General features: G+C 39.3%; 1 protein-coding gene across 1 annotated transcript; it reads right to left on the reverse strand.

The window, feature by feature from the left end:
- Positions 1 to 2,638: 2,638 nt before the first annotated feature.
- Positions 2,639 to 14,129, reverse strand: COMMD6 (COMM domain containing 6). Its single transcript, XM_058437984.1, has 3 exons — positions 13,970 to 14,129; positions 6,308 to 6,460; positions 2,639 to 2,842 (listed from the first exon to the last, which is right to left on the reverse strand). Exons 2-3 carry the CDS (start codon positions 6,431 to 6,433, stop codon positions 2,792 to 2,794), a joined length of 177 nt encoding a protein of 58 aa, XP_058293967.1. The 5' UTR covers positions 6,434 to 6,460; positions 13,970 to 14,129; the 3' UTR covers positions 2,639 to 2,791.
- Positions 14,130 to 15,258: the final 1,129 nt, after the last annotated feature.

A 15,258-nucleotide genomic window follows, 5' to 3' on the forward strand; every position in this document is an offset into this window, starting at 1 on the left:
TAAATCACTTTGCTATATGTACCTTTGGTATGACATGTAGAAAATGGCACTTTACCTCTGTGATCTTCCTCCCAAAAACCCACAATTCAATTCCAGAAACACATCAGACAATACCCAATTGAGGAGCACCCTAAATTATACCTGACTAGTACTCCTCAAAACTCTCAAGGTCATCAAAAACAAGGAAAGTCTGAGAAACTGTCATAACCAAGATGAGCTTAAGGAGACATGACAACTAAATGTAATGAGGTATGCTGGATGGGATCCTGGATCAGAAAAAGGACATTAGGCAAAAACTAAAGAAACTTAATATATCAATATTGGCTTGTTAATTATAACAAACGTACCATACTAATATGTTAATAAGGGAAACTGGACATGGAGAATATGGGAGCTCTACTATTTCCACAATTTTTCTATAAATTTAAAACCTTTATGAAGTTGTAAAAAACATAAGGTACAGAAGATTTTTAAAAATTTGTTTGGAAAGGTCCGGCAGTGGCTCATGCCTGTAATCCCAGCACTTTGGGAGACGAAGGTGGGCGGATCACCTGAGGTCAGGAGTTTGAGATCAGCCTGGCCAATATGGTGAAACTCCGTCTCTACTAAAAATACAAAAATTACCCGAACGCGGTGGCGCACACTGTAATCCCAGCTACTCGGGAGGCTGAGGCTGGAGAATACCTTGAACCTGGGAGGCAGTGGTTGCAGTGAGGCGAGATCACGCCACTGCACTCCAGACCGGGAGACAGAGGGAGACTCCGTCTCAAAAAAAAAAAAAAGAAAAAAAATTGTTTGAAAAGACAATTCTGCTTAAATACTTTGTGAGTTTTGCCTTCTTTCTATATAAACCTGATGCTTATGTCAACATGTCTGGGTAGTGGAATACGTGAAAATACTTGGGTTTTGCTTGATGAATTCAGGGTGGGGGCAATCCATTTCCTTTCGAAAACTAAAAGCGTATTAATAGTTTCCAATTTGAGAATGAGTTGTTTTCTAAAAGTTTACATTTAAGTCAACTGTTTGAAACTTGAAACACCTTTTTCCACAGAAATGTTAACAATGGTTAATTTCCAGGCCAGCCCAGTGAAGCTGATTAAGTGCTTAATAAAACAAAACTAGACATTTGTAATAAAAATAGTGTAAAACTACAGTATGAAAAAAACTTGCTTTTTATTTTTTTGGGGGGGGGGGGCACAGTGTCACTCTATCACCCAGGCTGGAGTGCAATGATGCGATCTTGGCTTACTGTGACCTCTGCCTCCTGAGTTCAAACAATTCTCTCACCTCAGCCTCCCGAGTAGCTGGGATTATAGGTATGTGCCATCACACCCGGCTAATTTTTGTATTTTTTGTAAAGATGGGGTTTTGCCATGTTGGCCAAGCTGGTCTTGAATTCCTGGCCTCAAGTGATCTGCCCACCTCAGCCTCCCAAAATGCTGGGATTACAGAAGGGAGCCACCGTGCAAGGTTAAAACTTGCTTTTTAAATTCAAAAGACAAACTTAAACATGCAATTTCAATTTATTTCAAATCTACTACCCAGTGTTTGAGCCAGAGACTAACTTTGGGTCTTTCTGCTTATTGCCTTAAACCTAGAAATGCTACCCTGCAAATAGGGAAGGGGAAAGAGGAAGGTGTTAATCCAAAGTGGGAGACAGAGGAACCTCATGCACAGTTACAGAAGGCAGGTTTGCTCTTTTAACCCAGATAGAGGGGTTTCTACTCTTATTTCTAGGAACACAACGACACTGGTACCCCACACAATTGAGGGAGAGACAGAGAAGGGATCTTTGGTTTCTCCTAATTCTAGAATCATTAATGCACTGGTATCCAGAGGGTGGGTAATAGAAATGTCCTGGGCTCCTCACAGCAGTGTGCTACCTAGCAGAAAACAAAAAAGAAAGTGGACACACACAGACCTGCAGAAATGCAGACAGGGTGTGAAGAGGGTTTAAATTTCCAATATGGCAGACCAGAGTGTCTTGATCTATTTCTAGGCCATCTATTCTATTCCAGTGGTCTATTTGCTTACCTCTAAACAAATGCCATACAATGTGGTGGCTTTATAGTATAAGAGAGTTTAACAACAGGTTTATATATTTAAATTCGAGATCATCTAATGCAATAACTTGTGCTAACAGGTTAACTCCGTTGTACAGAACTCAGACTAAAACTCGTCTTTCCAACTCTGTGTATGTATTTGAACTTTCTACAACCATTAATAACAGAAATAATTGAATGCTAGACTAATACTGGGTAAAGGAGCAATGGTCAATCTTAATCTGATTACAAATATTTGAAAAAAGAAGCCTCACTCTTCTGATTGCCGTTATAATAAGTGATGGCTATAGAATTGAATTTGTAAAGTTATCCTAATCAAATACTACTTTTCTAATTTATATATTTTTTATATACATAACTCCAAATAAGATTGTTTATAAAATGGGTTCCATCCAGTACAAGTTTTTAAACTATTGTTGTAACACATAAATTTGTGCTGCCTCCAATAGCAATGATTCAACTGTTAGTCTGATTATATCATTCACATTATCACCAAGTACATCCTTTAAAGTGTCTAATTCAGTCACTTTTATAAAGCACATTCACAAAGTTGTGCATTGATCACCACTACCCAATTCCTGTTTGCCTGATTTTTATTATTTAAAAAAATGGAAAAACAAAAGTGCATTTTCCATTCAATAAATGTTCTATCCTTATTTGGTTTTGTTGCAGAAAGTGAAGTCCATGACTTTAGAATGATAGTAATTTATCAACCAAAGAATCCGTCTTCACACCGTTTCAATAACTGCAGCAATTTCCTTGAACTGTCTGTAGAAATTCTGGAGAGAAAGGGGGAAAATAGTATTAACTTTGCTTTTAGAAGATATTTAAGTAGTTATTTTAATTATATCTGACTACTAGAGACTATATAACATATTAAGTTTGCATTTTAATATTACATTCTCAACTACTGAAGGTTGCTGTAAGAAATAAACAGGTGCAATTTGGCACTGCAAGCAAAAATACTACTGTGGGGTTGGATAATTATCTCATGACTAAACTTCAAAAAGCACATGAGAAAGTCCTTTTAAGATCACACCAGATTTATTAAATACTCAGCACTGTCCTAGACACTGAATATAAAAACAAAAATAACAAGTTGGTTCCAGGCCTCAAAACACTTTCAATCTAGTAAAGGACTGCACTTCAGTGTGATAGGGGCTGTCTCATTTAAGATTATGGGTTCAATTACTAGAAGAGAGATCCAACATTAACAATGGCTTATATGGTAGAAGTTTATTTCTCTGTCATTTAAAAATTAAGCTGGTATAATTGTTCTCCTATAGAAGTCATCTTCTTTTAAATCTCAGGTAAGAAAGGAATCAAGCAAATTGTTCTTCTGTCTTCTCCTGTACCTACCAGGAAGCTAGGAGACAAATTTGAAACTTAACCTTGGCAATCAGGATACCTTCTAATGATTTATACATCTGCATTTTCCTTCTTATTTGGTCTTAATTTTCTATTTTGCTACTTAAGAGGATTTGTATTGTTTTAATGTATATGCAAATTTGTCACAGAATGAAGCAAAGTGTAACTATTTCTTTAAAAATATGTACTGATGTTCAAAATTTTAGTTATCAAAAAGATATAAATTAAAAACTCAAAGAATGTTTCTTAGCTCTCAGTCATGTAATGTGATTAACAGGCTATCTTGTGGTTAGTTTTAAGCCATGTAAAAACTCTCTTTAAAAGAGTTGCCTCTGATGAAAATGTTTTTGTGTATATTTATATTTAATATGTTTATAATGTATGTTTATATGTATATACTATGTATGTGTATACATACACACACACAATAGAATATCACACAGCCATAAAAAAAGAAGGAAATCCTGCCATTTGCAACAACATGGATGAACCTGGAGGACATTATGCAAAGTGAAATAAGCCAGACACGGAAAGGCTAATACTGCATGATCTCACTTATATGTGGAATCTAAAAAAGTCAAACTCACAGAAGCAGAAAGGAGACTGGAGTTTGCCAGGAGCTGAGGCTGGGGTCAATGGGGAAATGTTAGTAAAAAGGTACAAACTTTTGGTTATAAAATGAGTAAGTCTGAGATCTAATATACAATATGGTGACTACAGTTGATAATATTGTATTGTTTACTTGAAATTTGCTAAAAAACATTTTACATGCCCTCAATACACACACACACACACACACACACACACACACACGCATGCATGCGCACACACGCACACTCTCTCCAAAAAAAAAAAGGTAACTGTGTGGGGGTGGATGTGTTAATTGGAGTGACTGTGGTAATCATTACACAATGTATATCTTTATCAAATCATCACATTGTGAAACCTTCAAAATACACAATTTTGTCAACTGTACCTCAATAAAGCTGGGGAAAAAAAGTTAATCCAGTTGTGATTTTTTTTCCTATAGGAAAAAATTTCTAGAGGTGGAATTAGGACAGCACAAATGCTGCACAGAATAATAACAATTAGGCCAGCACTGTGAATTACAAAAAAGGCCAAAATGTATATTCTCTTTTGAAATTGACTGAGTCCTCATATTTAGTTGAACATTATTCCCATATCACAATATACATTTATTTCCTTTTCACTAAGTCTCAGTTCCAAGACACTAATCAACATTAATAATGTTAAATTTGTGAACATTATTTTTGTTTCAAAGCAGGGATATCTACTTTAAATAAAGAAATCAGGCTGAGCATGGTGGTTCACGCCTGTAATCCCAGCACTTTGGGAGGCTGAAGTGGACGGATCAACTGAAGTCAGGAGTTTCAGAAGTGGACGGATCAACTGAGGTCAGGAGTTTCAGACCAGCCTGGCCAACATGGAGAAACCTCATCTCTGCTAAAAATACAAAAATTAGCCGGGTGTGGTGGTGCGTGCCTGTAATCCCAGCTACTCAGGAAGCTGAGGCAGGAGAATTGCTTGAACCCAGGAGGCAGAGGTTGCAGTGAGCCTAGATCATGCCATTGCACTCCAATTGCATCCAGCCTGGCCAACAAGAGTGAAACTGTGTCTCAAAAAGAAAAAAAGAAATGAAAAGGAAACAAATTATTTAAAATGTAGTTTATAAAAGTAGAAATAAAAAGTATCATAAAGTGGTATATGAAAGGGTCTTCTTTAACAGGAAGCCAATATAATTTGTTAGTTTTGCAAAGAATCACTTTTTATTTCCATTTCATTCACGATGGTTGCTTTCTTTGACTTTTAGAGTACTAACTGCTGTTTAAGTACTAAGTGTAAGTACTAAGTTAGTACTAGTGTAAGTGCTAAGAATAGATTCCTACCTACTCATACCAAAAGGAACAAACCAAACGAACGAAAACAAAACTGTACAGTACAGTTAAATTAATGACAAAACATCTCCAGTATGTACATTTAAAAGAAAACCTGGCCGGGCCCGGTGGCTCACACCTGTAATCCCAGCACTTTGGGAAGCCAAGGTGGGCGGATCATGAGGTCAGGAGATCGAGACCATCCTGGCTAACATAGTGAAACCCCATCTCTACTAAAAATACAAAAAAATTAGTTGGACGTGGTGGTGGGCGCCTGAAATCCCAGCTACTAGGGAGGCTGAGGTAGGAGAATGGTGTGAACCTGGGAGGCGGAGCTTGCAGTGAGCCAAGATCGTGCCACTGCACTCCAGCCTGGGCGACAGAGTGAGACGCTGTCTCAAAAAAAAAAAAAAAAAAAAAAAAGACCTGATTTATTCATCCCCCTCCCCCACACCTTTTATTCCCCCTTGGTTACAGAAAAGAGGTAGAATGATAATACTAACATAACTCTAAACTACTGAGTTACTTAAGTCCCCAGCTGATAAAGCCAGCCAAGAAGTACACTTGCTCTGACCTGCCTTTTGTAAACATTATTAGTCAGAAAATTCAGGGTCAACACTATTCAAAGATTCATTTAGCTTAACATTCTTGAATATTAAGCCCAAAGGAATAAGAATAAAACATTTAAATGCAAAGTAAATATCCTGCCACTGAAGATAAAAATTTCCTAAACATACTGAGAGGAGCACTGTTCAAGCGATCAAATGGCACAGTACACAAATTCAGCACATTATATTGAAAATAATTTATCAAATTCCCAAAGACAAATTCATGTCTCTTGCATATACTACTAGTAAACGTAAAGCATATCAATCTACAAATAAAAACCATTAAAGTTTTCCCATAGAAAGATTTTATATATCTTTTTATGCGATGATTACAGAAAAGCTGAGCTAAAACTAGATGAGTTAAATCACAAACCTGAAACTGTGGAATCGTCATTTCAACGCACTTGGTCTTTACTTGGCCTGAATGATCTGCCACTTTTAGCATCACTGCAACATAAGGATACTTAAGAGATCTGCAAGTGTCTGAGCTCACAGCCATACCCAGTTTCCACTGAAAATCTACAAGCTTTAATAAGACAGGACAAAATAATACATTAGTAGTTAACATCACCTGGAATGCAGATATTTATTCAATTTTGCTGCAGTTACACTCAACTTTTAGTTTCAAAGCTGGTCATATTTAAAGTATCTTCATTTTAATATTGCTAGAGGAACAATAATCAAATGAAAAAATGGATAGGTAATAAGGGATATAAACACAGTTAGAAAACACCATCATAGTTAAAAATGGAAAAAAGCAAAAAGTGAAAAAAAAAAATCTCCCCTCCAATGTATAATGGAAGTGGAAGGAAGATGTGGCAGTATTGGTTTCATCTGACAGGCTTGGAGTATCTTTTAGTTCACTTTGCTGTTCCATGCTCAAGCCTTACACTAGCATGTATAGTGATAAGGTGGTTTTAGATTTCATCATTGCTCATGACAGATACATGTCCTGGGTGATGTGCTATGCAGTTTACATGTATTAAATACCTCACTGAATCAACATAACATTATAGGTTATTGTTTCCACTTTGCAGATGACAAAAGTCAACTTCAGAGAGCTTAGGTAATGTGCATAGGGTCACACATTTCTGGAATCAGAACTGACACCAAAGTCTGTTTGGCTCCAAAGATTACATGCTTAGTGACTACTGGTTCTCTTAATACTTTTAATCTAATTCCTGTCAATGATTGTTAAATGATGCCATGGCATAAAACATGCAGCTGTTAATACTGCCGCAAAAACATGACTCTAAAACATAAAACACGGGTAAATACTGTCTGTCTTGTTTCCAAAGCTTAGCCTGGTACATAGCAGCCACTCAAACAGTACTTGCTCACTGACTGATACCTTTTTCTACAAAACTAATGCTCACTGGGCAAAAAATTTCACTTCTTGCAAAAGTTAGGATTTTTGTAAATCCCACCACGTATCCTACCACATATCCATCATGAACATTGATGAAATACAAACCACCTTATTACTATTTACTCTAATGTAACATTTGAGCTTGAGGACTAGGTGAGGAAAAGAAATGGAATGGTTCCCATGTGTGCCTCAATCAACCATAAAAGTTATATAAGCCATCTTCTATTTTAGGACTTTTGGGGTATAGAATAGGGGAAGGCATTTGTAAATCTCCCATTTTTATAAAACGGGGACCAAAAATTCCTATCTCAGACTTGCTTTGCACCAATCTCCTACAGCATTAAGTCCAAGCTGGTGCTGACAAAAGGTTAACATCTTTTATAAGTAAAAAGACTGAATAAATTCATTTTAAAGAAAAGTTCTCCATATAAAAATAGAGAAAGGCAAATCACAAAATAACTACAAATTTCTAATAAACATATGAAAATGTGCTCACCTTAAGAAACAAGGAATTAAAAGCCACAATTAGATAGGACTACACAGCTACCAAAATGGCAAAAATTTAAGTCTGAAAACTCCAAGTCTTGGCAAGGAAGGATGTGAGGCAATGGGAAGTGTCACACGCTGTTGGTGAAAGTGTAAACTGGGCCAATCTATCAATGAACTGACTTTAACTAGTAAAACTGAAGCTCTGCATACTGTGATCCAAATTCTACTAGGGATAGAACTTAGAAAAACTTTTTGAATATGTACACAGGATATGTGTATGAAAATGTCCCTAGCAGCTTTATTCATAATAGCCCTAAACTGAAAACCCAAATGTTCAACAGAAATAAAATGGATAACTGAAATGCTATACAGCAATGAAAATGACTTCAGTTACACGTAAAACCAAAAATGTTAAAACAAGTCCAAAAGTTACGATTCGGTTCACTTAAACTTGAGAAACAGGTGGTAAAAGTATAGAGAAGAATACGCCTATCCTTTTGGGGTGGAGAGAAGTGGGCACTGATTGAAGAGGGGCATCTGGTGGGCTTCTGGGGGACTGGTAACACTCCATTTATTGACTTTTGCTTGTGGTTACACGAGTGTTCACTTTTAGATAATTCATTAACTGTCCATATTTTGTGCACTTTTTGCATATATAGTCCGGAGAGAGCAATATAAGTCAGTGACTACATTTCTGGTTGAAAGGAAGAGTTTATTGTAGCCTAGGGAGTTAAGGGAAAGCTTTACAGAAGGCTTTAAGCTCTATTTTGAAGAATCAACAGAACAGGAATTGAGAGGAAAACGTGTTTTTTATTTATACATACCATAAATGCACACCTAGCAAAGAATAAATGCTTAATAAATATTGGGCGGAACCAATTACAGATGAAAAGAGTCAAAATTTGGTTTAGGGATAGAACATTTTATCTGTATTGCTGGGCGTGGTGGCTCACGCCCGTAATCCCAGCACTTTGGGAGGCCGAGGTGGGCGGATCACAAGGTCAGGAGATGGAGACCATCCTGGCTAACATGGTGAAACCTCATCTCTACTAAAAATACAAAAAAATTAGCCGGGCATGGTGGCATGCACTTGTAGTCCCAGCTACTCGGGAGGCTGAGGCAGGAGAATGGCATGAACCCTGGAGGCGGAGCTTGCAGTGAGCTGAGATCACACCACTGCACTCCAGCCTGGGTGACAGCGCAAGACTCTGTCTCAAAAAAAAAAAAAAAAAAAAAAATTATCTGTCTTAAAGTAGATGGCTCTTGTAAGAAAATATGAAAAATAAAGTTGACAAGTGACCAAAAAGCCAGTAATTCCTTGCAAATTGAGCTTTCAGAGGTTTTCACAGTACTTTTATATCCTTTATCTTACTATGGAGAACTTACCACATTAAGTCACTTAAACTTTCCCTGTAGGCACTGGGGACTCTACTGAAAGTTTTTTTTTTTTTTGAGACTGAGTCTCCCTCTGTCGCCCAGGCTGGAATGCAGTGGCACAATCTCGGCTCACTGCAAGCTCCGCCTCCTGGGTTCACGCCATTCTCCTACCTCAGCCTCCCAAGTAGCTGGGACTACAGGTGCCTGCCACCACGACCGGCTAATTTTTTTGTATTTTTAGTACAGACGGGGTTTCACCGTGTTAGCCAGGATGGTCTCCCATCTCTTGACCTCGTGATCTGCCCGCCTCGGCCTCCCAAAGTGCTGGGATTACAGGTGGAAGCCACCGCGCCCGGCAGAAAGTTTTTCAATAGAGAGAATGATATCAAAATATTGATTAATGGATATTCAGGCTGGGCATGGTGGCTCACACCTGCAATCGCAGCACTTTGGAAGGCCAAGGCAGGTGGATCACTTGAGAGCAGGGGTTCCAGACCGGCCTGGGCAACAGCCCTGTCTCTACAAAAAATGCAAAAGTACAAAAAGTAGCCAGGCATGGTAGGGCATGCCTGTAAGTCCCAGCTACTTGGGAGGATGAAGTGGGAGGATCACCTGAGCCCAGGAGGTCAAGGCTGCAGTGAGCTGTGAGCATGCTACTGCACTCCAGCCTGGGCAACAGAGACCCCAAATCTGGAAGAAAAAAAAAAAAAAAGAGAGAGAGAGAGAGATATTCATTTGGTGGCAGCAGAACACAATAATCCAAGTCTGAAGTTATATAAGTGCCTGAACTAAGTTGGTGACAAGCAGGACTAAACTGATCATATGAAGGATGCATTGCTAGGTCTTGATGATTGCCTACAAGATACAACTATAGTTGTTTATAGAAAATTATAAAAAATTGAGCTTGGATAACTGGGAGAATGCTGAGGTATCCAGTCCAAAAGTATCATTAAGAGATGATACTAGGGTTATCTCTATAGGAATGTTCAGAAAGTGGCTAAAAATCCAAGAACAGAATTCAGGAGAGTTCATGAGTAGAGAGAGGTTTAATTCCAGTTCAATAGTGATGTCCAAAAATTGAACCAGGAATTCATTTTCCTTTTTTTTTTTTTTTTTTTCCAGACAGGATCTCAGTCTGTTGCTCAGGCTGGAGTGCAGTGGCATGAACATGACTCACTGCAGCCTAGACCTCCTGGGCTCAAGCGATTCTTCTACCTGGGCTTCCCTCCCCTAAATGTTTTGAGTAAGAAATAAGTAAGCAATTTCTTATTCTTAACAGTATTTAGCCTGTACAACTCCTTGATGGAAGAAGTTCCACTTTTACCATCAACATTAAAGTGGCAGAGTAAGGGGTTGCCTATTTGTTTCTCAAAATCTGAAATAAAACTAGAAGATTTCAAGCAGAAAAGCAATGAAGGCGTGCAATGCTAAGTTCCACTCACTATTAAAACAGTGAAATTGTCAGGTGAGGAAACAGGGAGAGCTGCCATCAAGACACTGTGCAAAGTCAGTCTTCACAACTGAAAGAAAGCTAAGATTAGGTTTATGAGATGAGAATTTCCAAAATTCTAACCTCAACATTTAAATGCAAATTGAAAGCAAACTTCTAATAATTGTGGTTTTGCCTTAAGTAGGAGTGAACTGCATAGATTTAAAAAATAAAAGAATATAAAAGAAAAAATCAGAACAGAGAGCACTTACCACTATGCAGAATGTTAAGAATGAAACAATGTACAGTAGCCCCAAAATTATTGTATGATGAAGTATTAAAAAAGGAAAACATACAAAGAAACAAAAAGCTAGTAGTAAAAAAGGAAATATAAAAACATCCAGAAGTAAAATGAATACAAAGAATAATCAGAAAGTAAATATATAAAAAGGTAAACAAATTAGCTGTAGTCACACTAAAAATTGATGTGGAGGCTGAAGTTACTAGTAATATAAAAACATGACTATAAAAACTGTCTATAAAGATAAAACTGGTAATTCCTATGTGTTTTGAGTAAGGGAGGGAAGCCTCACTATTCAGTATATACTAAGCAATACTATATTCTAGGAATTAGGGATGTAAAAAATAGTTCCTGACCTTCAGAATTCTAGTGGGGAAGGCAGACAATAAAAATACAATGAAATGGTAGTATTATAGTGTGATGAAATGCAGGGTAAGGTGACAGGGTGACAAGAAAGGCTATTTAGATAGAACCTGGGAAGACCTCTTTCATGCAGCTTTTGAACAGAAAGAGACTCGAATAAAATGAAGAAAAAGCCACAGGATCTGGAGAAAAGGGCATTCTGGACTGAGGGAGAAGCATGCTTGGTGTGTTCAGGGAACAATGAGGCCCAGGTGGCTGGAAGGGCATGAGCTAGGAAGAGTGGTAAGAGATGAGGAATCCATCTTCGAAGGCCCCTGTAGGCCACAGTAAATACCTACGACTTTTTTCCAGTGTGACAAGAATCTCTTAAAAAGCTCTGAGTAGCAGAGATACCTGGTCTAACTTACATTGCAAAAGGCTCATCCAGACAGCCAGGTGAGGCACAAAGTTTAAGGAAGTTGGGAGACCCTGTTACGAGGCTACCGCGGTATTCCAGGAAACAGAATGGCGGCTTGGACCCAGGTGGCAGCAAGAGGAGGTGAATTTAGAGTGAGAGAAAACAATATGCTGATCTGATTGTATGTCAGGTGTGAGGGAGAGTTGGGAGCCTCCAGCAATTTGTCAGTTTCAGTTTAGGCACTGGTTTCTGTGGAGCTTCTGCTCTAAGTTGTGGTTCTCTGTATTCACAGACTGTCTCACCAATTTGGGGGACAGCAATTTGCCCTGTGACCTCGCTTCTCTGATAGATCCAAGAGGAGTTGTTGATTTTTCAGTTTGTTCAGTTTTTCCTTGTTGCTAGGACAGGGTGATGACTTCCAAGCTCCTCACGTGCTGGACCGCAAAGTAAAAGTCTACTGCTTTTTGTAATTTTCTTCATAAAACTTTTAAATATCTTTTGTTAGATTTCTTGCAAGGTACTCTGTAATTTTCTTTTTTTTTTAAGAGGTAGAGTCTCACTCTGTCACTCAGGCTGAACTGCTGTGGTGTAATCATAGCTCACTGCTGCCTCAAACTCCTGGGCTCAAGAGATCTTCTCTTCTCAGCCTCCTGAGTAGCTAGTACTACAGGTCTGTGCCTCCACACCTGATTAATTTTTTTATTTTTATAGAGATAAGATCTTGCTATGTTGCCCACGCTGGTCTCAAACTGCTGGCCTCAAGCAATCCTTCCAAAGCCCTGAGCTTACAGTCATGAGCCACGATGGCTGGCCTGTAATTTCTTCACGTTATAAATGACATCTTTAAAATTATATTTTCCAACTCTTTATGTCTGAACTAAAGAACGTTCAACAATGGAATCACCTTGCTGACTCTCACATTAATTCTAATAATGTTTGTAAATGATCTTGGCTTTTCCTATGCAAACAATCATATACTCTGTGAATGACAGCATAGAAGGATGTGCAGTAGGCTGAATAATGGCCCTCCCAAATATGTCCACATGCTAATCCTCAAAATCTATGAATATGTTACCTTAGGCAACAAAACAGTATTGGTAGATGTGATAAAATTAAGGACTTGGAGATGTGGAGATTTTCCTGGATTATCCAGGTGGGCCTAATGTAATTGAAAGGGTCCTTATAAGAGGGAGGAAAAAGGGTCAGAGTCAGAGAAGGTAATGTGACAACGGAAGCAGAGGCTGGAATGATGTGCTTTGAAGATGGAGGCAGAGGCCACAAGCCAAGGAGGAAACATTCTCCCCTACCGCCTCAGAAGGAACACAGCCCTGCAGACACCTTGATTTTAGCCCCGTAAGACTAGTTTAGGACTTCTGACCTCCAGAACTATAAGATAATAAATTTGTGTTTAAGCCAAAAAGACTTCAACTTTAAAAACCCCATAATTAGTATAATTCTGTTTCAGAATATCTTAAATACAAAACTTAACGTAAGAGAATGGATAACATGACTTATGAAAGATTGACTCGAAATGCACTAAGTCATATAACTAAGCAAAGCCAGGTAGACGGTTGACAGCTCTCTGACTTCCCCTACTTCCCAGGAATCCTAGAAAGCAAGATCAGTTAGGGAAAAATGACAGGGAGCAGTCAATGGACACCTCTTTCAGCCCCTGTATTCTAATTATTTCTTACCTCATCCCTTTCTTACATTTTGTATGGACTTGGGTAACTCCTGGCCTAAAAATACTCTAGTTTCAGTACTCCTATTCTGGGAAGTGTGTTATAAATTATTTGCCTACAAATAGTTTATTAGCTACAACAGCACAGCAGCACTTGAAACAGAAATGGGGCTAAGATATACTTTAAAAGTCAAATTCATATTCCTAGCATTATAAATGCATACTCTAAAAGGCTAAAATGCTATACTCCATCTTCAAAAATAACTTTTTTAGAGATTAAGAAAATGTTTGCGGTGCTATCTCTGCAAATTTTCATAACTTCTTTATCCATCACACTTTAAAATACCGTGTTCCTAGCTTCGAATAAATGTCGCCTAATCAAAGCCCAAAAATCCTTGATCTGCATTCTTTGGGCTAGTGCAGGGTGGGGGAGAGGAGCTTTCATTACAATGGCAACGGCTACCGGCTTCGGTGCAAAGGAGAAGGAGCAATGTAGGAGGGAGGGCTGAAGGTCACCGGCTCGCGGACACAGGACTGGGGGAGACCTGGGGAAGGCTCAGGGTGGCACGGTCTCGCGGCCGTGGGAGGCGGGCTGGCGGAAGACAGGGCGGTGCGGCCGCTTCACTCACCTGGTTGGTGACCTGAAACGGAAGCAGAAACACAATTTAGAGAAACACCTTTCTTGCTCCAGAGCCTCGCTGCCCGCTCTCCTTCCAGGTTGGAACTCGCCTCGGACTTAGCATCCAGCGACGGCTCGCTGGACGCCTCCATATGCAGCGTCTGGGACTCGCGCCCGGGACTCGAGAGAACGCCCCCCGACCAGCGCTTCCGCTTCCACGTCCTGCCCCTCGCGGCCTGGCGCATGGGGCGGACGTAGCGGGGGAAGCTGAAAAAAGCATCTTTATGTGACTCATTTTTTTCTTAATTAAACACATATTTTAGGAGACATTGAGTTAAAAGAAAATTATTTTATGGAAAAAGGCCAAAGTTTTGGAAGATACTTTGAGAAGAGAAGCGCTAACTAAATTTAGGATGCCGCTTCCCCCATCTAACAGTAACACGTGGGCTCTTCCAGTCTGGAGCGGGGCGGGGCACAGCATACCGCTGCGGCGCTCCTCAATCCCAGCCGAATTCGAGAGGTGCTGGGCGACCACACCCCCGGCCCAGGGGAGTCTGTCCTGCAAGGGAAGCCTGTGGGAACCAGTTATAGGATGAGCTGCTTCGCTGGCCTAGCTGTGGGCGGGGGTTGCTTTCCATTATCCCTGCTGTTCCTCTTGAATCCCAGCCCTCAGTCTGGCTGCGAAATACCTTCCCATCTTGTCTTCCCACTTCTTTCCTATTGACCTTAAATCCATCCTACACAAAGTATCCACAGTGATGTTTTTTTCCCCGCCAACTTTTTATTTTGAAAAATTTATTTTTTTCAGAAAAATTGCAAAAAATAGTTCAATGAACATCTATTACCCTTCATCTAGATTCACCAACTGTTCGCATTGTACCTATTTGCTTTATCTCGGCTTATATTAAGGATGATACTTCACTCCTAAATGCTTGAGCATGTTGTCTCCTAAGAACTAGGGCATTCTTCTAAATAACCACAATTCAACTATCACATTCAGGAAATTTAACATTGATAAAATACTATTCTCTAATAAATAAGCCAAATTAAAATTTCCCCACTTGTTTCAACAATATTCTTTAAAGTTATTCCCTACCCTATCCACAACCAGAATCTAATCAAGGGCTGCCTTGAATTTGGTGATCATGTCTCTTTATTCTCCTCTAATCTAGAACTGCACCGGTAAAGGGTCAGCAGGACTGTGTTCCTCAATGAAGGTTTGGGGGTGGTGGGGTTTGGGTGAGGGACGGGGGCGGGATCTGCTTTCAGGCTCATTCGGGTTGTTGGCAGAGCTCAGTT

The sequence above is a fragment of the Hylobates moloch genome, unplaced genomic scaffold (assembly GCF_009828535.3).
Source record: "Hylobates moloch isolate HMO894 unplaced genomic scaffold, HMol_V3 SCAFFOLD_4, whole genome shotgun sequence".
NCBI classification, from domain to species: Eukaryota; Metazoa; Chordata; class Mammalia; order Primates; family Hylobatidae; genus Hylobates; species Hylobates moloch.

Bases quoted from the DNA above. Each gene is read 5' to 3' on its own strand.
- COMMD6 (XM_058437984.1), bottom strand. From the start codon at position 6,433: ATGGCTGTGAGCTCAGACACTTGCAGATCTCTTAAGTATCCTTATGTT. The intron at 2,843-6,307 runs GTTTGTGATTTA...CTTTCTCTCCAG, and splicing joins TGACGATTCCACAGTTTCAG to AATTTCTACAGACAGTTCAA.